Raw genomic sequence first — 24,934 nt, forward strand, 5'->3', positions numbered from 1 at the left:
AGACAACTATACATTCACATGGGAAAGAATGAAGTTGGACTCATAAATAAATACCATCATAAATAAAAAATAATACGGATCAAAACCATAAATATTAAGAGCTAAAAGTATTTTTAGAAAATGTATGGGCAGCCGGGCGTGGTGGCGCATGCTTGTAATCCCCGCGCTTGGGAGGCGGAGACAGGAGGATCGCGCTGGTTCGAAGTCAGCCTTGCTGGCTTAAGAGACCCTGTTTCCAAAAAATAAAAAGGAAATAGGTCTGTGAGTGTAGCCCGGAGAAGGGCTTCCAGGAACCCCAGTACCACCAAAACAAACAAACAAACAAACAAACAAACAAACAAGAAAATGTATGGGCAAATCAACATGTTCTTGGATCTGGCGACTGTTTGTAACACCAAAAAGTATAAGAAACAAAAGAAAATAAGTTTGACTTCATAAAATTAAAATTTTTGGTTCAAAATCTATTATCAAGAAAGTGAGCTCTGAGCCAGGTGTGGTGGCACACGCTTATAATCCCAGCATTCGGGAGGCTGAGACCGGAGGATCGTGGTTTGCAGACAGTCTCAGCTACTTAGTGAGGCCCTCTGCAACTTAGTGAGACCCTGTTTCAAAATAAAGAAAAAAAAAATAGGGCAGGGGTTGTAGCTCGGAGGTCAAATGCCCCTGGGTTTCATTCCCAACCCCTCCCCCCCAAATAAAGAAAGAAAGTGAGCTCTGAAAAAGTGAATATATTGGTATTGGGGATTGAAACTAGGGGCTTTCTACCTCTGAGGTACTCCCCCAGGCCTATTTTGAAACAGGATCTCACTAAGTTGTGGAAGGCCTAAGCTGCTGAAACTGGCTGTGAACCTGCGATCTTCCTGTCTGAGCCTCCCAAGTATTGAGATTATGAGCGTGTACCACCAGGCCAAGCCATGAAAATATTTTTATACATCCGTAATATATAAAGAACTCATATAACCTAAAAAAGTTAAACATTCTAATTAAAAACTAGGTATTCCTTAAATAAAATAGCTAATGAATAAGGAAACGGTGGGGGGAAAAAAATCACCATTTCACAACATTCTCTTGCTTTCTTTTCTTAATGTAGTTTCAGTTAAGGAGGAAAAGATCAAAGTTCAGGGAAGCAGAAGAAGCAGTTTGTAGAACAGAATACCAAAAAGGTGGGAATTACACAGAGAAAGCTCTAGAAATCTGTGTTCCCTTGAGTCTTAATGAATACTAAGCTATGTTTTTTATTGTTTTTCTAACACATTTTAAATTGGGATGGTTCTTAAAGCCAAGAGGTTTACATTTATAGCATGTCATTGGCTCGCTAAATCTAATTCTGCAGAAAATTTGGCTTATTTATAAAACAACTTTCAAATAAAAAAGTTTTATCTTGGCAAACTGTTACTGAATTTCAATTATATTAAACACAATAATATCAATTTAGTTTCAGAATCAAAGTGGATAGACATTTAAAGCGTTTTAAAGCCTTAGATTACTGCAGAAGTCCAAGATGTGAAAACTTCAACAATTTCACTCTATTTACCAAAAAAGATTTACATAGATATTGTTAAAATCCAGTGTTTTTTGTTTTGTTTTTGTGTGTGTGGTGGTACTGGGGTTTCTGGAAACCCTTCTACCTCTGGGCTACACTCCCAGACACCTATTTTTTATATATATTTTTATCTGGAAACAGGATCTCTTAAGCCAGCAAGGCCGGCTTCGAACCTGCAGGGTCCTCCTGTCTCCGCCTCCCAAGCACGGGGATTACAAGCGTGTGCTACCATGCCCAGCTAAAATCCAGTTTTTGAAGTAGAATATATCCTAGGGACAGTAGGTTGTCCATACCACTTGAGTTGTATAAGTTCTTTCCAGAGAATGTTTTATAAATGTTACTTTTATATATTATTTGTAACATGCATACAAAACAAGCTTTAATGCTATTATTTAAAATACAAAGTGTAATTAATAAAATGAGTTAATCATGGTAATATAAATATGAAAATAGGGTTGGGAATAAGAATTTATCATTTATATTACCTTTGTAAACATTTGACATTTTCAAGTATGATATAAATGAGTATCAATGTTCTCAAGAACAGTCAAGTTTGTGATTGCTTATAGTTGAATACATGACTCAACTTGGGACTTTAGTATTTTTTGGTAATTTCTTAAGGTTTTATCATTCTTCTAGTTGGAGGTCACACTATTAACCCACATACTTGCCGGGTGTGGTGGCGCACGCTTGTAATCCCAGCATTTGGGAGACTGAGACCAGAGGATCGCGGTTCGCGGACAGCCTCAGCTACTTAGTGAGGCCCTTTGCAACTCGGTGAAACCCGGTTTCAAAATAAAAAATAGGGCAGGGGGTGTAGCTCGGAGATCAAATGCTCCTGGGTTCCATCCCCAGACCCACAAAAAAACAAACAAAAAACCACATACTTAATGAACTAGAATTCCCTTCTTTTATAAACACATATAAATTGTTTGAAATATTCAATGGATGCATACTATACTTAACAATTCAAAAGGAAACCTAAACTGTACCAACTGCAATTTATAAAGAATCTTCTAATAACTTTTTTTCTCATTTACTAAAATTAAGTACAGGAAGTATTAAAAGGCTTTTCCAACACCCTTGATGTAAAAGTAGAACCTAAACTGGAACCCAGGTCTCTTCTGACTCCAAGTGCCATCCACTTCCACTCTCTTCTCTACATTTCTATACTGCTGTAAGTAGTAGTATCAATCCAAAGAAATATGAAAGAAGAAAAAAATGAAACTAAGCCAGTTTGAGAATTTTACTAAAGTATTTTATGTGAATTAAAAGTTTCCCAGCTATTTATTCTAATAAATGACAAGGCATTCATGTCCATAAAAAGCAATGAAAAATATAATGTGTCTATGGGGTAGGTCAATTACTTGCCAAATCTACCATACCTCGAGGAAAGTATTTCTGGATGAAATAAAATAATTATATACTAAATGTGCCTAAACATACTCCAATGGAAAAAGACTAAAAATTGTTGAAGTTGAATGATGTGCAAACAATCATTTTTTTAAATAGGTAGTGGTTTTATTATTACTAAGAGAATAACCGGTACCAAATTAGTCCTCTATAAGCAAATGAACTGGACAAAAAATATGAAATAACTGTATTTAAACATTAGTTAACAGACAGCATAAACTGTTATCCTGAGTAAAGGGAAACAAATTAGTCTTTCTTTCCAGACTACCATGCAGGGTAGAAGACCCAAGCACAGTACAGTAGTCTCACTAAGCCAAAGGGAGAAGATGAAAGCTTAGGGAAGCAAATGAAGCATTTGTGGAACAGAACACCACAAATGCGGGAGTTAAACAGAGAAAGAGCTCTAGACATCTGTGTCCCCTGAGTCTTACTAAATACTATGCTATGCATATCTGGTGATACCCCATAAGGGTAGCAGAGAGTAACTGATACGGTTTTTGGTTGTCCACGCCACATAAGATGAAATAAACCACAGTCTAGCTAACTAGAGTGGAGGGACCTTGTTAAAGACCTCAGAAGAGCTAGCGTAGACTAACGTAAAGGTTAAATCTACCCTAAGAAAACATGTGAACAAGCCTCAAAAGGATCAAGAAGATCTCCAAATAACTGCCACCCAAAACAAGTTTCAGCACTCTATAGGAAAAATACAAAAATCAGATAATCAATAATGTAATATAACATTCAGCATCCAATCTAAAATTACTCGATGTGATATGATCCAGTAATTGTACCCCTAGGTATTTATTTACCCAGAGATATAGGACAACTGGAAAGTAAAATATAGGATTACAATCTAAAAAAGCAGAAAAGGTTCACATGTTCACTTTTTATCTTTATATACTTCCCATTGCTTTTTCAAATAAAAAGGTATGTTTAGATTATCAGTGTAAAATTTTTAAGAAGTGCTATGGAAGTATACATGAGGAATCAATCACTTCTTGAGTATAAGAGAAGATAAAAATTGAGGGAAGCAGCTTTACAGACTGGAACAGATGGTTGATCTGAGCTTGAAAACCCAATCAGGTATCTTACTTATATTAAAAAAAATAGTGGGGAGGTATACCAAATAGATTAAATAAAAAAGGAACAGAAGCATTAAATTACACAGAAATTGTAGGTTCAATGTATTCTAGGTATGGGGAAAAGGTAGCTCCAAATGCCAGGCAAGGTAGCTTAGACTTTATTTTGTAGGAATTAGAGAGCAACAAGTTTCTTAGAATCATATTTTTAGGTCTCTTTTTTGAAAAGTAAATCTGATATCAATGTGATGGATGGATTTCAGTATATAGGAGAAAGAGAAATTATTAATAAATAAGATTTTTCAATAGACCAGGACAAGGCCTGGAAGTCCATAAAAAGGCCAGTGGGAGTAAAACAAAGACAGGCAACATAAATTCTACAAACACTGGAAAAATATAATCAATCAATAAAACTTGATAACTAAACAAATATGAGAAGTAAAGAGAGAATCCAAGTTTTTTTTTTAACTTCATATAACTGTATAAAAGATGGCAATTGCGATAAAGTTTGGTAAAGCAACAGCATGTTTGGCTTGGTAGGGAGAAATGAATGAGGTTAAACATGATGATTTTGAGGCTGCCTACTGGGACAGCTAAATGGATATAACCTGGAAAAGTGAGCCTGGAACTCAATCAGATCTGGACCTCATCCATATACACTGAAAATGTAAAGCCAACAAAGAATATGAAGAATAGAACTCAAAACCACAGGAAACACTAAAGCCTTGCTTAGGTACCATACAGTAATTTAGGGTACTGATCTAAACTTTAAAAATTACTAATCCTGAAAACTAAGGAAAGCCACAGAAAAAAAAATTATTCAAAGAAATGGTAAATAAGTGTTATGTTTTTTTAAAAAAACCTAAGTGTTAAATAATTTAAAATAGAGTGAAAAGTTATTGTAAAAATCCAGGAGAAAAGTGGTAAAATCCAAACTAAAATAGCATTATTGGGAATTAGGAGGAAATAAGTCAGGAAAGATAGACACAAGGTAGACTATAATGGTCTTAGAATAGAATAGCTCCTGGTGTGAATGAGCAGGGAGAGTGAATAAACTCTCAAGTATATGGTGGTACTATTTACAGAAAAGGAGAATTGGCTCTATATTTTTCTGGTGTTAAGTTTCTTAAAAATCAGAATGTGCCAGGCATGGTGGTGCACACTTGTAATCCCAGTACTTTTAAGGCCTAGCCCTTCCTTCTTTCTATAGGAGGACTGAAGGTTCTTGGTCAGCCTCGGTTACTTAGTGAGGCCCTCTGCAGCTTAGTAAGACTGTTTCAAAGTAGTGTTTCATTTTTCTAACTCATAGAAAATTTGACCTTTCTTACTATCAATTCTTTGGTAGGAGCTAAAATTTATTCACAATATTTTCTAATCAATTTTCTAGGTAGCAAAATCTCACCAATCCAGAATGCTCTTCCCTTAGGTGTACATTTTGTTCCCTCATAATTCTATTTATTTATTTATTATTTATTTATTTATTGCAGTACTGGGAATGGAACCCAGGAGCATTCTACCTTCAAGCTACACCCCAGCCCTACGTTTTATTCTTTATTTTGAAATGGGGTCTGAGTTGCAAAGGGCCAAAGTAGTTGAGGCTGTCTGCAAACCATGATCCTCCTGTCTCAGCCTCCCAAATGCAGGGATTACAAGCGTGCACCACCATGCCCAGCTCTTCCCTCATAATTCTTTGCCATGTATTGTTTATTTACCACAGGAATACATGCTCTATAAGCAATAGTTTACTGATGTCAAATGGGGGAAAGGAACAGGAAAAAAAAGCTTTACAAAGTAATAAAACTGAGATGTTAAAAAAAATTTAAAAGCTCTGTGCAGCAAAGGAAACAATCAGAAGTCTACAGAGAGAGCCTACAGAGTGGGAGATCTTTGCCACCTACCCCTATGATAAATAACTAATATGTAGAATATATAAAAAGCTTAAAAAAAACTTAACACTAAAATGTCCAACACCATTAGCAACCAGGAAAATATAAATCAAAACTACATTGAGATTCTAGCTAATTCCAGTTAGAATGGCAATGGTCAAGAATACAAACAATAATAAATGCTGGTGAGGATGGAAATAGAAACTCTTATACACTGTAAGTGGGACTGCAAATTAGTACAGCCACTATGGAGATGAGTGTGGAGATTTCTCAGAAGATAGGAAATGGAACCACCATTTGATCCAATGATACTACTCTTGGGCATCTTTCAAAAGGAATTAAAGTCAGACTATTACAGCAATACATACATATCCATGTTTATAGCAGCACAGTTCACAATAGCGAAATAATGGAATCAGTCTAGGTGTTTACCAAGAAGTGAATGGGTCACAAAACTCTGGTACTTGCACACAATGGAATTTTACTCAACCTTAACGATAAAAAAAAAAGCCAGGTATGGTGGTGCACACTTGTAATCCCCGCATTTGGGAGGCAGAGACAGGAGGATCGCGCAGGTTCAAATAAAAAAGTATAAAGGTAGGTCTGGGAGTGTAGCCCGGAGGTAGAAGGGTTTCCAGGAACCCTAGTACCACCAAAAAAAAAAAGAAGAAAAAAAAAAGTCATTTGCAGGAAAATGGATGATACTCAAGATTATGATAAGCAAGATTACTCACTCTCAAAAAAACAAACAGATGTATGTTTTATCTTATATGTGGAAGCTAGATAGAAATTGGGAAACAAGGGTAACATCAAGTAGAAGAGCAGAAACCCCAATGGTGTGACAGAAGAAGTTTAGAGGATGCAGGACGGGGAATACAGACATAAAGAATATAACAGCTGAAATAATGCTCTCTATGTATATAAAACTACCAATTCCAATCTCAAAGACACATATAGGGAGGGGAGTAAAGGAGGTGAGCGGCAGAGGGAAGTTTTGTGCAAGTATATTCCTATCACTCTACACCTCAGTATGATGTGTAATTATAATGCATCAAATAAAAGTATAAAAAACAAAAATAGGCTGCTAACACTGAAAAAGAAGGTATCTATTTCCATTTTTCAAATGAATTCTGCAGAAAAAACAAGAAAGTTACACTGGGTGTGGTGGCGCACGCTCATAATCCCAGTACTTGGGAGACTGAGACAGGAGGATCATGCTGCTTCAAAGCCAGTCTCAACTACTTAATGAGGCTCTCAGCAACTTAGTGAGACCCTGTTTCCAAACAACATATATAAAATAGGGCTGGGGCGCCGGGCGTGGTGGCGCACGCTTGTAATCCCCGCGCTTGGGAGGCGGAGACAGGAGGATCGCGCAGGTTCGAGGCCAGCCGCGCTGGCTTAAGAGACCCTGTTTCCAAATAAAAAAAAAAAAAACATAAAAAAAAATAGGTCTGGGAGTGTAGCCCGTGGGAGTGTATCCCGGAGGTAGAAGGGCTTCCAGGAACCCCAGTACCACCAAAAAAAAAAAAATTAAAAAAAAAAAAATAAAATAAAATAGGGCTGGGAGTGTAGCCGGGACGTAGAAGGCCCCTGGGTTCCATCCCCAATACCACAAACAAAACAAGAAATTTACTAACTATAGCATACTCAACCAGAAAGTAGTCCAATGCACAAATACATATAGGCTGACTCAAATCTACAAAACTATTTTTGTATAGGAGATTTTGTGTATCAGTTATTAGAAGTTATATTCGGGGGGAAAAAGCACAGCATTAATAAATAAAATGTATTAGGTATATATGTTATTTATTTAATAACTTAAAATCTTAAAAGTAAAAATTTGGTAAAGGAAGAAACATATTCGTGATAAGAGTAAATGTCCCTTATTAATTTTCTCATATACCAGGTAGTTATCTAAGCACCAATATGAATAATCTCATTAATTCCTATAAAATGATTCTTACCATTATCCCACTGTATAGATGAAATAGTTTGGGCAGTATTAAATAACTTGAAAGAAGTTATACATCAGAGATATAGAAAAGCTGCCATTCAATTCTAGGTTTACCTGACCATAAAACCTATTGCTTTAACCACAATCCATGCTGCTCTAGGCCATGTACATTTTATTGAACCTCAGTATTGAAACTAAAAATGTTTAATATAAAGTATGCTCAAACTAAAAACAGAATGTTATTTATTTAGTTATCTACCTCGTCACACATTGCCAATCAGCAAAGCTTATGCATTGTTAGAAATACTAAGTTGCACCTCAGTTAGTATTAGAATCAGAAGGTAAGGAAGTTTTTTAAACTCTGGGACACCAGCAAAGTAATGAGACACAAAATCAATGTAAACAAATCAGTAGCTTCTCTATAAGCCAAACTGAATTTACTGAAAAAGAAATCCAGAAAACAATTCCATTCACAGTAACCTCAAAATCAACAATAAAATATCGAGGAATAAACCTAATCAAGGAGGTAAACGACCTATACAATAAAAATTACAAAATAAAAAAGTGAAGATCTTAGAATATGGAAAGATCTACCTTGCTCTTGGTTAGGCAGAATATTATCAAAATGGCCATTCTACCAAAAGTAATCTATTGAGTCAATGCAATAAAAAAAAAATGTCATTCTTCACAGACCTAGAAAAATCCGTTTTAAATTTCATATGGAGGAAAAAACGACCTAGAAAATCCAGAGTAATTCTCAGCAATAAGAACCATGCAGGAGGTATCACAATTTCTGACTTCAAATTATACTACAGTCCTATAATAATAAAACAGTATGTTATTGGCACAAAAAAAGAAAGACCAATGGAACAGAATAAAAGATACAGAAACAAATCCACACACTTAGAGCCAAATGATTTTCAACAAAGGTGCCAAATATTTGTTTCTTACATGCTTACTCACTGGTGGAGCAAACACTTTTGCAAAAAGTAAAATTCACCTTGCTGAATTGCTTTCAAATATGTGTCTTTTTTTAGGACACCATGGAAATTTACTTCTGACAATTTGGTGGCCCATAGGGGATCAAATAGTTGCCAGAGGGTTGCAGGGATTTCTTTCTGGGGCAGATTCATCCTGCTGCCAAGTTGATGGCAGCCCTAAGACAGGAAATAACGCCATTCCCTGACTGACAACAGACCCTGAGTGAAAAGCAAAATGACAATGCAGGATAGGCGCCCTTGACTTCCGGTAAGATGGCGACCGAGGAAAGCGGCACTTACAAGTCCCGCTAACAATCGAACTCTATTACCACAAAACCAGCACCTTTCAGAGCCAAAAAACACCACCAGCAAAGAAATAAAAACGGTAAATACAAGGGACAGAGAAAAAGGGCTGGAAAAACAAGACACCAGAAAGAAAACAGCCCGAAGGGCCGCGCCCGCCGCAGCGCGGAGCAGCCGGAGGAGCCGGAGCGGCCAGAGCCGCAGTGCAGAGAAGTAAGAGCCGCGGCGCGAAGCGGGGCGGCCGGAGCAGCCGAGCGGAGCGGCTAGACCAGCCAGAGCAGCCAGAGCCGCCTCGCGGAACTGCCGGAGTGGCCAGACCCGCAGTGCAGAGCAGCCGAATCCGCGGTGCAGAGCAGCCAGAGAGGCCGGAGCGGCCAGACCCGTGGTGCGGAGCAGCCTGAGCCACAGCGCAGAGCGGCCAGAGCGGCGCGGCTTACATCTCCCCTAGCAGCACCAGGCTCCAGAGAGGAGGGAGACTCAAAACAGAGCTCAAATCCAAAGAGGAGGTACTCTGGCCTCGTGGCCTAGGATGCAGAAGCAGCGTCTTACTGCTGGCGGCAGCGGCGAATTCACCAGACGGCCCTAGACCAACCCACACAACCAGCCACCAGACGCCTGAGAGGAGGGGTGGACAGCGAGCCAAGGTAAGCCTCTGCTGAACAGCCGGGCGGCAGTCAGCAGTTTCTCCAGTGCAAGGAGCGTCTAAAGCTCCCAAGGGCCGGGCACAGCACACCTGGCAGGGACTCAGCAGAGCTCAAAACCAGAGAAGAAATAGGCCACATCACGGCCGAGGGCGTGGCAGTGGTGCCATATTGCCAGTGGCGGCAGCAGCGAATCCACCGAGTTCACTACAGCTCCATTAGCGCACTCAACAAACGTGAGTCAAATTGCGGCCCCAAGGGGAGAAATCCCAGTACTGCACTCCCAGGGACTTGCGCAGATAGTCTCCCTGGGTCGGAGATTTTAGCAGTGCAGCCCAGTGGGGGAGTGGCAGTGGCAGAGATATCATACCATAGTCACAACTCCCCGCTAGAGAACACCCAACTTGGCACCCCCCACGGTCTAAGCAGCCTCAATTGACTCCCTGGGTCTGAGACTTTGTGATACAACTCAGTAAAGGAGTAGTGGTGACTGAGATACCACAGACTCGAGATCCAGAACATCTTAAGTGAACTCGTAGTAACTCAGGGAAGAACCCAGAGAAGGCACAAACTTCCAAAATCATGGGAAAGAGAAATAACAATGGAGCAGTGAATGCCCACAACCCCACAACATCAGAATCTGATAACACAGAAATCCAAAGATCTCTAGAAGATCAAATTAGGAAAATAACTCTAGAAATAATAGAGGACTTTCGAAAAGAATTTAGAGAGAGTCAAAAAGAGATAAAGGATGCAATTAATGAAGTGAAGGCTTCAATTCAAAGTATAAACAACAGATTAGATCACATGGAGAATAGAATCTCGCTTCTTGAAGATGACCATTCCAAAAATGAACGCATAGTTTCTAATCTAGGAAAAAATATCCGACAGCATGAATCTGACATTGAAGAAATATGGGCCCATTTCAAGAGAGCTAACCTAAGAATAATTGGAATAGAGGAGGGAAAAGAAGGTGAAACCAAAGGGATCAACAATCTCTTCAAGGAAGTAATAGCAGAAAATTTTCCAAACATAGAGCAAGAGGTTGATACACAGGTCCAGGAAACTTATAGAACTCCCTTTAGACAGGATCAAAGAAGAGGATCCCCACGCCACCTAATTGTCAAAATGACTAATGTGGAAGTCAAGGAGAGAATCTTAAAGGCAACAAAAATAAAAGGCCACGTGACATACAGAGGCAAACCAATTAGAATCACTCCAGACTTCCCAAACCAAGTTATGAAAGCCAGAAGGGCATGGAGTAACATATTCCAAACTCTGAAAGAAAACAACTTCCAGCCAAAAATTTCCTACCCAGCAAAACTATCCATCAAATTAGATGGGGAAATAAGAAGCTTCCATGACAAACAGCAACTAAAGGAATTTATGTCTTCAAAACCAGCGCTAGAGAAAGTACTCAAGGAGATTAACTGCAAAGAGGAAATGGGTAATACACGCCAGAACCAAAGAAACAAGAATTCCCATCCAGCAGACAACTAAGCAAAGAAGAATAAACAGTATCTCAAACAGAAATAAGATCTTAACATGTTGGGAATTAAAAATTATCTCTCTATAATCACACTGAATGTAAACGGCCTCAACTCCCCAATAAAAAGACATAAAGTGGCAAAATGGATTAAAAGCCAGAATCCATCCATCTGCTGCTTACAAGAAACACACATTACAAGTAAAGATAGGAACAAACTCAAGGTAAAGGGCTGGAGCAAGGTTATCCATGCTAATGGTACTCGAAGACAAGCAGGAGTAGCAACTATGATATCAGACAAGTTAGACTTCAAACCCAAACTTATTAGAAGAGACAAAGAAGGTCACATTTTACTGGTAAAAGGAATAGTCCAGCAAGAGGAAATAACAATAATCAACATCTATGCCCCAAACATAGGGGCAGCTACTTTCATAAATCAAACTCTTTGTGACATGAAGTCACACATAAATCCCAACACAATAATACTGGGAGACTTCAACACACCTCTCACAATACTAGACCGATCTTCCAGACAAAGGGTCAGTAAAGATGCCTCAGAACTAAAGAACACCATTAATCAAATGGACCTGTTGGACACATATAGAATATTTCACCAAACTACAGCAGAGTTCACATTTTTCTCAGCTGCTCACGGAACCTTCTCCAAAATAGATCACAACCTGGGACACAAAATGAGCACTAGCAAATTTAAAAAATGTTACATACTTCCCTGTGTCATTTCAGACCATAATGGAATGAAACTAGAAATCAACTATAAGAAGACCCAAAGAAACAACATAAACATGTGGAGGCTGAACACCACACTTCTGAATGAAGAATGGGTCATAGAAGATGTAAGAGGTGAAATCAAGAAATTTCTAGAAACAAATGAAAATAAAGAAACAACATATCAAAACCTCTGGGACACTTTGAAGGCAGTATTAAGAGGAAAATTTATAGCACTGAGTGCTCACATACGAAAAACAGAAAATCTTCAAATAAATAGCCTTACGACACACCTCAAAGCCCTTGAAAAGCAGGAACAATTGAACCCCAAAGCCAGCAGAAGACGGGAAATTATTAAAATTAGAGCAGAAATTAATGAAATAGAGAATAAAAAAACAATACAGAAAATCAACAAAACCAAAAGCTGGTTTCTTGAAAAGATTAACAAGATTGATAAACCACTGGCCAACCTAACTAAAAAAAAGAGAGAATCAACCCAAATTATGAGGATAAGGGATGAAAAAGGAGACATTACTCCTGACAGTATAGAAATCCAGAGGATTATCAGAAACTACTTTGAAAAACTATACTCCAACAAAATGGAAAATCTGGAGGAAATCGACAACTTCCTAGATAAATACAACCTTCCTAAACTGAGTCAAGAAGATATAGAACACTTAAACCAACCAATAACAATCAAAGAGATTGAAACAGCAATAAAGAGCTTACCACCAAAGAAAAGCCCAGGACCAGATGGTTTTTCAAGTGAATTCTATAAAACCTTTACAGAAGAGCTAATCCCAATACTACTCAAACTATTTCGGGAAATAGAAAAAACCGGGACTCTCCCAAATACATTCTATGAAGCCAACATCACACTAATACCCAAACCGAATAAAGACAGTTCAAGGAAGGAAAACTACAGACCTACATCTCTGATGAACTTGGATGCAAAACTATTAAACAAAATACTAGCAACACGTATTCAAAACCACATCAAGAAAATTATTCATCATGACCAGGTAGGGTTCATCCCAGGGATGCAAGGCTGGTTCAATATACGAAAATCAATCCATGTAATTCATCATATAAACAGAATCAAAGACAAAAACCACATGATCATCTCAATAGATGCTGAAAAAGCATTTGATAAAATTCAACATCCATTTATGATAAAAACACTGCAGAGAATTGGAATAGAAGGAACATATCTCAACATTATTAAGGCAATCTACAACAAGCCCACTGCCAGCATCATATTAAATGGGGAAAAACTTCAAGAATTCCCCCTAAAAACTGGAACGAGACAAGGATGTCCACTATCACCACTTCTCTTCAATATAGTACTAGAGACTCTAGCCAGAGCAATAAGGCAAGAAAAGGAAATCAAAGGAGTACAAATAGGAAAAGAAGAACTTAAGCTTTCACTATTTGCTGATGACATGATACTATATTTAGAAAACCCAACAAACTCAACCAAAAGGCTTATAGAACTGATCAACAAATTCAGCAAAGTATCTGGATACAAAATCAATCTTAAAAAATCAGAAGCTTTCCTGTACACCAAGCATAAATCCACTGAAAAAGAAATTCAGAAAACACTTCCACTCAGGATCTCCCACAAAAAAATAAAATACCTAGGAATAAATTTGACTAAGGAGGTAAAAGATCTCTACAAAGAAAATTATAAACACTGAAAAAAGAAATCGAAGAAGATCTTAGAAGATGGAAAGATCTTCCATGTTCATGGATTGGCAGAATAAATATCATTAAAATGGCCATCCTCCCAAAAGTGATCTACAGATTTAATGCAATGCCCATTAAACTACCAAGATCATTCCTCACAGACATAGAAAAATCAGTCCTTAAATTTATCTGGAATAACAAAAAGCCCAGAATAGCCAAGGTAGTTCTCAGTAACAAAAACCACGCAGGAGGAATCACAATACCTGACTTTAAACTATACTACAAAGCCATTGTAATAAAAACAGCATGGTACTGGCAAAAGAACAGATATATAGACCAATGGAGCAGAACAGAAGACCCAGAAACAAGCCCACACACTTTCAGCCAATTGATTTTTGACAAAGGGGCCAAAAACATACACTGGAAAAAAGATAGCCTCTTCAACAAATGGTGTTGGCAAAACTGGTTAACCATATGCAGAAAATTGGATGTTAATCCCACTTTTTCACCCTGTACAAAAGTCAACTCACGATGGATCAAAGACTTGGAAATTAAACCAGAGACTTTGAAGCTCCTTGAAGAGGGCATAGGTCCAACACTACAACACATAGGCACAGACAAACATTTCCTCAATAAGACCCCAAAGGCACAACAAATTAAAAGGAGAATCAATACATGGGATTGCATGAAACTGAAGAGCTTCTGTTCAGCAAAGGAAACTATCAAGAACCTCAATCGAGAGCCAAGAGAATGGGAGAAGTTTTTTGCCACGTACACCACCGCTAGAGGACTAATATCTAGAATATACAGAGAACTCAAGAAACTCAACACTAAGAAAACAAAGCATCCAATAACAAAATGGGCAAATGAACTAAATAGACACTTCACAAAAGAAGAAATTCAAATGGCCAATAAATGCATGAAAAAATGCTCAACATCACTGGCAATCAGAGAGATGCAAATCAAAACTACCCTGAGATTTCACCTAACTCCAACTAGAATGGCAATCATTCAAAACACAAACAACAACAGATGCTGGCGAGGATGTGGAGAAGTGGGAACTCTAAGACATTGTTGGTGGGATTGCAAATTAGTGCAACCACTTTGGAAAACAGTATGGAGAATCCTCAGAAGAATGGGAACACACCTACCATTTGATCCAGCAATACCACTGTTGGGTATCTACCCAAAAGAAAAGAAACCAAACTACCAAACTAATGCATGTGTATCTATGTTCATAGCTGCACAATTCACCATAGCCAAACTATGGAACCAGCCAAGATGTCCATCAACAGATGAATGGATTACAAAACTGTGGGATATGTACACAATGGAATTTTACTCAGCCATCAAAAAAAACTCAATTACGTCATTTCCAGGGAAATGGATGGAACTGGAGGACATTATGCTAAGTGAGATTAGTCAATCACAAAAAATAAGAAATCAGATGCTTTCCCTAATATGTGAGAGTTAGGGAGAAAAGAGGAGCAAACAAGATAACCTAAAGGAAGAGAAAGGAGGGGGAAGAGAAAAATCTCTAAAGCACACAATGTACTTAAACATATCGAAGTCAATCACTAAGCCAAGCAAGGAAGGGAGGGACGGGGAGGGAATGGGGTGGCATTTGGGTAGGGGTTAAATCAGCGATGAGTACATGTTTATACACACAAGTTTTTTACCCCAATAAGTTGTATGAATATAATGCACCAATAAAAAAAATAATTAAAAAAAAAAAAAAGGATAGGCGCCCTTGCTCACTACAAGGTGACCAGGTAACCTCTGTATGCAGGCCAAGAAAGAAAAATGTCAGGGGAAGTGACCAAGTAGTTCCTTGGTGATCAGGATATCCTGGGGTGAGAGTTGTGTAGAAATAATAGGGGCTTCTGAAGACCCCTCAGGAAAGCATACCCCAAAGGGGCTTTCTTGTAAGGGGCTTGGTGGGAAGAGGAAGAGGGGTCAAAGTTTAAGAAACACCCAGAAAAGTAGGGGGTTGAAACTTGGGTGGGAACACAGACCATCAGTTATACCGAGATGTTTGATGCAAGACATCTCTAGGAAGAGGTTGAGTCACTACGGGGGGAAGGGGGATGACGTGTATGTGTTTGTGTGTGTGTGTGTGTGTACGCATACATATACAAACGCACTCACACCTAGGAATAAATCTCTCTCTATATATGTAGGTACCTAAAATACAATAAGGACAAAATTCTTTCTGGTAGTCCCTTTGGCCTAATGTTACAATATTGGGGAGACAATCAGCAAAATTAGGTATATCAGTTATGAGCGCTCATGATTTAAAACAACAAAACGAATCCAAATACCTTTTAGTTCATATGACTTATAAATCTTTAACTAATATAGGCTAGCCAATTAGGAACTGTATTTGTTTCAGTGTAATGTTGAAATAGTGTATTGAAAGGATAGGTGTTTAAGTTTTTGTGAGTCCCAATTTAAGGATGATGGACTAGTTAATAAAATAGGTAGAAAAATTCTCAAACAGCAAAATATTTAAACTGCTTTATTTTTTTATTTTTATTTTTGGTGGTACTGGGGTTCCTGGAAGCCCTTCTGCCTCTGGGCTACACTCCCAGACCTATTTTTACATTTTTATTTGGAAACAGGGTCTCCTAAGCCAGCGTGATCCTACTGTCTCTGCCTCCCAAGCGCGGGATTACAAGCATGCGCCACCACGCCCGGCTCTTAAACTGCTTTATAGATACTGATGTCTGCATTCAGTAAGCTATACACCAAATTTCAAAGGCAGAAGACGAAGCAGAGAGAAGGTGCTGTCAAAGAAAGTGAGATGGCAAAAGGAAGGTTTAAGGCTTTGATGAGAAAAACAAAACAAAACAAAAATAAGTGGAGTTAGAGCAGGTAAAGAATTTTGCATTCAAAAGGTCAAAAGCATGATCAGTTGGTTACCATGGTAGCAAGGGAGATGATTTTAAAGGAAGACACCCAGATTTTTTTTCCCTACAGTCAGCAGTCAAGGTGCTTCTAAGTTTCTCACCAAAGCTTTAATCTTTGTGTTTGCTGGGCTTTCCCCATCCTGTTTACTTGCCCTGTTCACCTCTTAATGGCCACAAGAGACAATATATCTTATCAAATGTGTTTTTATATATGAACAATTTAAGATTATCTTCCTTTGGCTATTATGCATTCTTACTGAAAAGAAGTAGTTTGTCTAAGTTAAAAGATATCTATACTGATTTTTAAAATATAAGAAAACAAATACCAGGAGGTATTTATTGGTATCAGGAACATTTGAGGGAGTTGAAAATTATTTTTGAGATAAAATTACTATTAATTTTTAAGTCAAACTTAATGCATTGATTATTGCAGGAGGTCTGGGCCTCAGAAAATAAGACAGAGGCTGAAGCAGGATAAATTAGGTCTCTTTATTCACTAGTGAAGGCCCAGTGAGCAAATGCTCTGGATTTGAGCCCTGAATGTCATAGTCATATAGATTACATAGCCCCAGAGAGACAGGTTTTGAGTGGATCAATAACAGACAGGGGTACCAGTAAGGGGGCTCAAATCAGGTTTTATTTCTGCTTTCTCAGTTAGATTTCCTGTATTAACCTCTATATGGCTGAAACTGGGTAGTACTATGTTGGGCTCCATGTGGTTGGGACTGGGTGGCGCTATTTTGCTGGACTTAGCAGACTTGTAGTTTTTAGGTGCCAGGAGTGGCCCTTTATTTATCTCAGAGAGGAGGGGCCTGCAAAGAAAGCCTTATTTTTCTATCTTGTCCATAGGCTTTTAAAGCCAAGAGTTCTCTTCATGGGCCAACCCAGGTTACTACCTCACAATTATTTTCTCTTAAGACATTAATTAGCTCTTGGTAAGTTTTCAAAACTTAGCCCAGAGAGCAAGAGTTTGGCTTTTTAAAAAAAAATTAAGATAATTTTCCATGTTCTCTATATTCACAACAATAAGGTTTTCTGCTCTTTGTGACATCTATGAAAAACTTAAGAAGGTTTTATCATGATAATCTCTTGTGTTTACTGTGATTACCTAGCAAGCTGAATCAGCATAGTTAGGGTTTAAGTGTCTGTATTTTAAATCAAGCTAAATAAACAACTGTAACTTTGGGGTCCTATATCTGACACTCCTATGTATCTGTGACTAGATGTGTATACATATAAGGGCTAAGTATGCTGGGTATCAGAAGTCATCTAAATGTTTCAAAAAGATTATAAAGTTAAAGGTGTATGGGATACACACACACACATGCATGCATGCTAATCAATAAGTGATCTCTTTATGCAATGTGAAGCACTGTATTTGTACCTTAATCATATAAATGGTTAATGAAGTTACTAAAACTTGTGCCATCTATGTTTAGTTACATTCAAAAGACCCTGTTATTTAAGACCAGTTTATATATGTTTGCTTTGAGTAAAAAAAACTCTATTGTATAGAAAAAATGCAATTATTCATGAGATAATAAGCTTATTGGAGATTATTAATACCATTCCCTAAACTTATAAAAGGTCTAGAGCTATTCTTTGATTTTTGCCAATGCAAAAATATACAAATAGCCAGCAAGACTGTGACCCATCCTTGCAGATGGCACAACTGGTAGAAGGAAAGCCTCATAGATTACCTAGGAGTAACCTGAGAGCCTTGACTAACCTTAACAAAAATTTTATAATTTATGTTTGCCCAACACTGGGCTAACTACTTGGTCTTGAGCACCCACCAGGAAAGTATAACCTAAAACAAGTGTGTTATTCTGGAATATAGAGAGAGACCATACTCTTGAAGGTTTTTTAAAGATGAAACTAAACCTGTCCCTCTTGAGGTTTTACAGGTCTAGCATCACTTTTCTAAAAGAACAGAAACAAGATGCTTGATTTTTAGACAGCTGGGCCAAATATAAAAGAACAAGAGACAGATAGTTGCATATAACCCTAATAATAAACACATTATTGGTTAATGGAAAAGGTAAGAGTCAATATGCTAAATTGTACACTGTATTTTTTTCTTTTGTTGTTGTTCTTTTGTAGAGTAAATTATCTTACAATCAGTAAAGATTTGTCAACCACATCAAGATGCTATCAGGGAAAAGCTAAACAACTAGATGCCAACAGTAAGATGATCTAGGAAAATCATTTAGATATGAATTAGCTGAGAAAGCTAAAGCTAATGACACCCTTGGGAGCAAAAGTTATCATATGCTAACGGAATTTGAAGAAAAGTACAGTAGTGTATAAAAAAGAGGAGGGAGCTGTGAGAATATAATTAGATCTTTGCTATCAAAGGAATAACTTCACTTGGGGTTCATTTTGTACAACTGCCACTGAGTAACCTTATCTGTGCTTGTATTTTTTAAAGACAGCATTTCCTGGAAACTATGAGTGCCAACCTCTCCCATCATCCCCTTAAGCCAATGGCGTAAAGATCATGTTCCCACCACAGGAGTTCAGTGCAGAAGCCCCACTGAAAATAAACTGGCCAAAAGTTTTCTACCATCTTGTTCTTGTAAGCTGACTCACTGCTGGCAGGATCTTTTTTTGTAAAAAGCAAAATTTGCCTCCCTCCCACAAAAAAAGGCATCCTTTTCAACAAATGTTGGTAAAATGGTTATCCAGTTGTAGAAAAATGGAACTAAATCCTTACCTCTCACCCTGCACAGGAGTCAATTCAAGATGTTCAAAGACCTGGAAGTTAGACCAGAGACTTTGAAGGAGGGCATAAGTTAAACACTCAAATAAATAGGAACAGGTAGGAACTTCCTCAACAAGACCCCCAAAGATCAGGAAATTAGGACAAGAATTAATAAATGGGATGGTATTAAATTTAAAAGTTTTTGCTCATCAAAGGAAACCATCAAAAGTCTAAAGAGAAATCCTGGAGAATGGGGGATCTTTGCCAGCTATCCCTTTGATAGAGGACTAATATCTAGAATATACAAAGTACTTAAAAGACTTTACACTAAAAAAAAAAATCAAGAAGTGGACAACTGAATTCAATAGACACTTTATAAAAGAAGAAATATAAATGGCCAATAGATGCATGAAAAAATGTTCAACATCATTAGCAATCAGGGAGATGCAAATCAAAACTACAATGGGATTCCATATAACCCCAATCAGAATGGCACTCATCAAGAAGTAAAAAAATGTTGATGAAAATGTGGGGAAAGAGACTTCCGGGAAGATGGTGACCGAGAAAAGCGGGGCTTAAGAGCCCCGCTAACAACCAATCTCCATTACCACAAAATCAGCGCCTTTCATAGCCAGAAAACACCATCACCAGAGATTTTCTTCTAAAAGTTTATAGTCTTAAGATTTATATTTAGGTCTATTATCTATTTTGAGTTAATATTTGTATATGGGATTAGGTAAGGGTCCAATTTTATTCTTTTCCATGTAATTATTATTTTTTAACAATATTTAGTTAAAAGATTAATTTTTCCAACACCAAATGTTCGTGGAAACCTTGTCAAAAATAACTTGACAATATAGGGAAGAATTTAGCTCTAGGCTTTTATTTAACTCCAATGGTTTATATATCTGCCTTTAGAATAGTACTACACTGTTTCAATTATTGTAGCTTTATATGGTTTGAAACCAGAAAATATATATCTTCTAGCTTTGTTCTTTTTCAAGATCGTTTTGGGTACCTAGAGTCCATATTCCATATTAGGATAGATTTTTTTCTGAAAAATAAATATATAAATATATGATAGTTTCACCTAAAAAATAGAAAAAAATATTCTCTGGTAAGAAAGAAAGTAAAAAGAAATATTGAAATGTTATCTTTAAGTCATCAAAAGCTTGGTATCAGACAAATGAAACTGTTATGTGAGATTATCATTTTTAATTTTAGATAAATTGCCATAATACTAGATGTCAACTACTAAGCCAAGAATGGGAGGGAGGGATAGGGAGAGAATGGGGTGGGGATTGGGTGGGGGCTGACTGGGAAAAGTGTCCATGTATGTCTACAAAAGTATGTATCCTACTATGATATATGAATACAGTGCACCAAGGGAAAAAAAAAATGTGGGGAAATTGGAATTCTACATTGTTGGTGTGACTGCAAATTACTTCAGCCAGTATGGAGATTCCTTAGAAAATTGGGAATAGATTTACCTTATGATCTGGCTATACCACTCTTGGGTATCTTTCCAAAGGGTTTAAAACCAGAGAACTGCAGTAATATATGCATTTCCATGTTCAAAGCAGCACAATTCACAATAGCCAAATTATGGAATCAACTAGGTATCTATCAACAGATGAATGGATTACAAAATTATGGGATATATACACAGTGGAATTCTACTCAGTAATAAATAACAAAATTATTCCATTTACAGGAAAATGAATGGACCCGAAGAGCATTATGCTAAGTGAGATTAGCCAGTTACAGTAAGTGAAGGGTCATGTGTTTTCTTTAATATGCAGAACTAAGGAGTAAAAGGAATACCAGAAGGACTTCAGAAAATGGAGGAGAAACTCCAGTGGAGCCAGGCAGGTGGTGTAGGGAAAGAGTCAGGGAAGAGGGACGATGAATGAAGGAATCACTTTCATCCACATTATGCAAATGTGAGAACACCAATGCCAATCTCGATACGCTGTATGAGGAAAGGGGGGAATGAGGAGGGATCCGGGGGAAAGCCCAGCAAAGTACGCATATTTGTCACCATCACTATCAACCATATTATAAGTAAGACTATAATGCTCCAATAAAAGTACAAAAACAAAAATCCTCTGGGTCACAAAAACTGGGTCTCAAATTATTACTCTGAAACATAAACAAATGTATAACATAAAAGTGAGCTGAAATAAACACAAACAGTATTATCACTATCTCAAGAGAAGAGGCAAAAATCTATTTCTCTACCTTGTCCACACTGTATAAACTCATCAAGTTAAATTCATTTAATTCTGAATATTGCTTTTTATTTTTAGTTCATGTGAATCAAGCAATAAAAAGGAGTCAGATATTATAATTCAAAATACCCAGTAAACCAAATTTTAAACAAGATTACCACAGTTCTTCAGAAGACTCACAAATATATTAGAATGAAAAATATAAGCTTTATGTTACCCATAAAACTGAATTTAAATTTTCTAAATATACCATAATATCAGTATCATTCTAAGCAATATACTCATGTATCCAAAAGGTTTCTGCATGAATATTAATAATGACCATATTAAATTAATCATCTCATTATAAATTTTGAATACTTAAAAGATTTCCAAAATTCAACCTCAGTGAATGTTGTTTGTTATAAAAACAAGTGGTTGTAGCATCAGGTAAATCTAGAAAACTCTTTAGAATCTATGATAAAAGGATTTGACCTATATTCTGTACAACCTAGGTTTAACCTTTTTGAAAATATATTCTTAAGAATATTAACAAATGTTACTTAAGCTTTCATGGTGCCATTATTTGGGCTATAATACATTTTTTTGTTTGGCTCCTTAAATCCACTGACTTTATTTTAATTATATTAAATGTAGTCCTCATATTTCAAGAAATTGAAGTTCAAGAGTTGGAAGGAGAAATAAATAATTCAATTTCTACTATTTATGAGCAAAATAGTATAAAGATCTCTATCACTCTATATTTTAGATGATTTCCATTATTCTGCTGTATATAGCTGTGACTGTATTAGAAATATATATACACATATATATCCACACATAAACACTCTTATTGCTACACTGCAATTGTACATCTTAGTGAGGTTCACAGTCCTACACACATGCAAACACATCTTGGTGAGTTTCTCCGAGGTCCCACCTGCTGCCCACCCTCCCTACACTTAACATTGAGGTTGGTAGGGGTTCTTTTATACATAAACACAGCATCATTTTTTAAAATTTGTGTATGCTACTGAGGATTGAACCCAGGTATAGTCCATCTCTGAGTTACATCCCCAGATTTTTTATTCTTTATTATAAAACAGGGTCTCAGCTGGGCATGGTGGCACACGCTTGTAATCCCAGGATTTGGGAGGTTGAGACAGGAGGATGGTGGTTTGCAGCTTTGCAAATCAGTGAGACCCTGTTTCAAAATAAAGAATACAAAATAGAGCTGGGGGTGCAGCTCAGAGACAGAATGCCCCTGGGTTCCATCCCCAATACCACAAAAAATAAAAAAATAAAACAGGGTTTCACAGGGTTGTTGAGAGTCTCAATCCTTGCCAAGGCTGTCCTTGAACCTGCTATCTTCCTTCCTGTCTCAGCCTCCCAAGTACTAGGATTACAAGCATATACCATCATGCCTGTGTTACTTGCTTTTGAAAATATTTTTATCAATTTAAAAAATTCCAAGTTTTCATAATAAAATCTATTTTTCTCATTAATTTCTTATATACTGACTAAACTATGTATGTCTTCTAACATCTAGAAATGTGATTTGTAAATATTCCTATTTTATGTTCTTATTTTGTCTTCTTATTAAAAAGATGCCATGCTTTAAACATTGTATGTTTGTTTATTTTGAAAGTAAAGCACCCTATGTGCAGGAAGGGGGAGAATAAATAAAAATATACATAACTACATAGTTTAAGGAGCAAAACCATATTCCTCCATATTTTGATTAAGAGGCAACAATTACCTGGGGTACTTTTTTGCCCTCTGCAAATACAAAAACATAATGTAAAAGTGCCTGCGACTTACTAATACCTTTCCTCCTCTCATGATCTTAGCTCCTCTCTAAAGACTATGGAATGGTAGGCCTGAAGTATATTGAGTAGTTCTGAATGTCTAATACATTCCTCAAAACTCCAGATTTATTTAATTTCAGAATTCTTTATTCAAAGATTCTAAGACCTGGTAATCTCTGAAAAACTATTTTGAAAATTCTGGTTTAGATTTACTTTGTCAGACAAACCAAAACTGCAATATTTTTCAGAATATAAAGTATACAAATGAAATATTAAGAGAACAAAGGTCAACAAACTTACTTGGGATACACTGGTTCATAAAGGTACTTGTCCCCTCTTGAAGATGTAACATGAAAAAATAAGATGTAGCCATGTGCTGTCTGAAAGAGAAATTTTATTAGCCATGAATTAAAGGGTAAGGCTATTACTGTCACCTTTAATTAATTTTATATATTCTTTTTTTTTTGGTGGTGGTACTGGGGCTCCTGGAAGCCCTTCTACCTCTGGGATACACTCCCAGACCTATTTTTACATTTTTATTTGGAAACAGGGTCTCTTACGCCAGCGCGGCTGGCTTCAAAACTGTGTGATCCTGTCTCTGCCTCCCAAGCGCGGGGATTACAAGCATGCGCCACCACACCCGGCACTAATTTTATATATTCTTACTGCGAAAAACTCTCACTCTAAAAACCCTCCTTTGCATAACTATAGCCTAAATATATAAACAAAGTAATCATTTAATATAACCCATTATAAAAAGTTTTTAGCTTTAAAATATTTCATAATATGTACTGAAACCAGTATTTCATAAAATATTACAGACATGAATATTCTCAAATAATTGTATTTTCAATAATAGATTACTTTGAAAACCCAAAGAACTTTATGAACTCTGCAATATGGCAAATAATTATTCTATGCTCAGAAACAACACTACCAAACAGTAAAAGTTTGTAAAATTCTTTAAACAAAGTTGATGTAGTATAAGCCTCAAAACAGCCTACTTATATACTTCAAAATCAATCTTGTAGCTGGGCGTGGTGTTGCACGCTTGTAATCCCTGCGATTGGATGGCTGAGACAGGAGGATCACACAGGGTTGAAGCCAGCCTCAGCTACTTAGTGAGGCTCTCAGCAACTTAGTGAGACCCTGTTTTCAAATAAAATATAAAATAGGTCTGGGTGTATAGCCCAGAGGTTGAAAGCCTCTGGGTTTCACCACTGGTATCATCAAACAAAACCAAACAAAACAAAAATCTTGTAATCTCCTCTTTTTTCTTATAAAATACACCCTGAGCCATATTAGAAAATCAGAGCAAACCTTTAATTTCTACAATCTAAACATTGGATAATTAAAGTAAACCTCTAATTTCCAAAATATGAACATTTGAGTGTCAAAATTTTTTTGTGTGTATTGGGGATGTAACCCAGGGGCACTCTACATTCTACCTCCGACCAACACCTCCACCCCTATTTTTTATTCTTTAGAAACAGGGTCTAAAGGTGTATCCCAAGTAAGTTTGTTGACCTTTGTTCTCTTAATATTTCATTTGTATACTTTATATTCTGAAAAACATTGCAGTTTTGGTTTGTCTGACAGAGTTGAA

At 37.0% G+C, this 24,934-nt stretch overlaps 1 protein-coding gene across 2 annotated transcripts in view; it reads right to left on the minus strand.

Moving 5' to 3' along the window:
• The window catches only part of RIC1 (RIC1 homolog, RAB6A GEF complex partner 1), a gene marked incomplete at both ends in the record, with an annotated part of 122,331 nt that overhangs the window by 66,490 nt on the left and 30,907 nt on the right, over positions 1–24,934 (minus strand). For both annotated transcript variants that reach the window (XM_080708838.1, XM_080708837.1), the window contains one exon: positions 23,629–23,708. In XM_080708838.1, the coding sequence (XP_080564964.1) occupies positions 23,629–23,708 (80 nt within the window). The remainder of the gene's footprint in view (positions 1–23,628; positions 23,709–24,934) is intronic.

This window comes from Muscardinus avellanarius (assembly GCF_963383645.1).
Source record: "Muscardinus avellanarius genome assembly, chromosome: 13".
NCBI lineage: Eukaryota > Metazoa > Chordata > Mammalia > Rodentia > Gliridae > Muscardinus > Muscardinus avellanarius.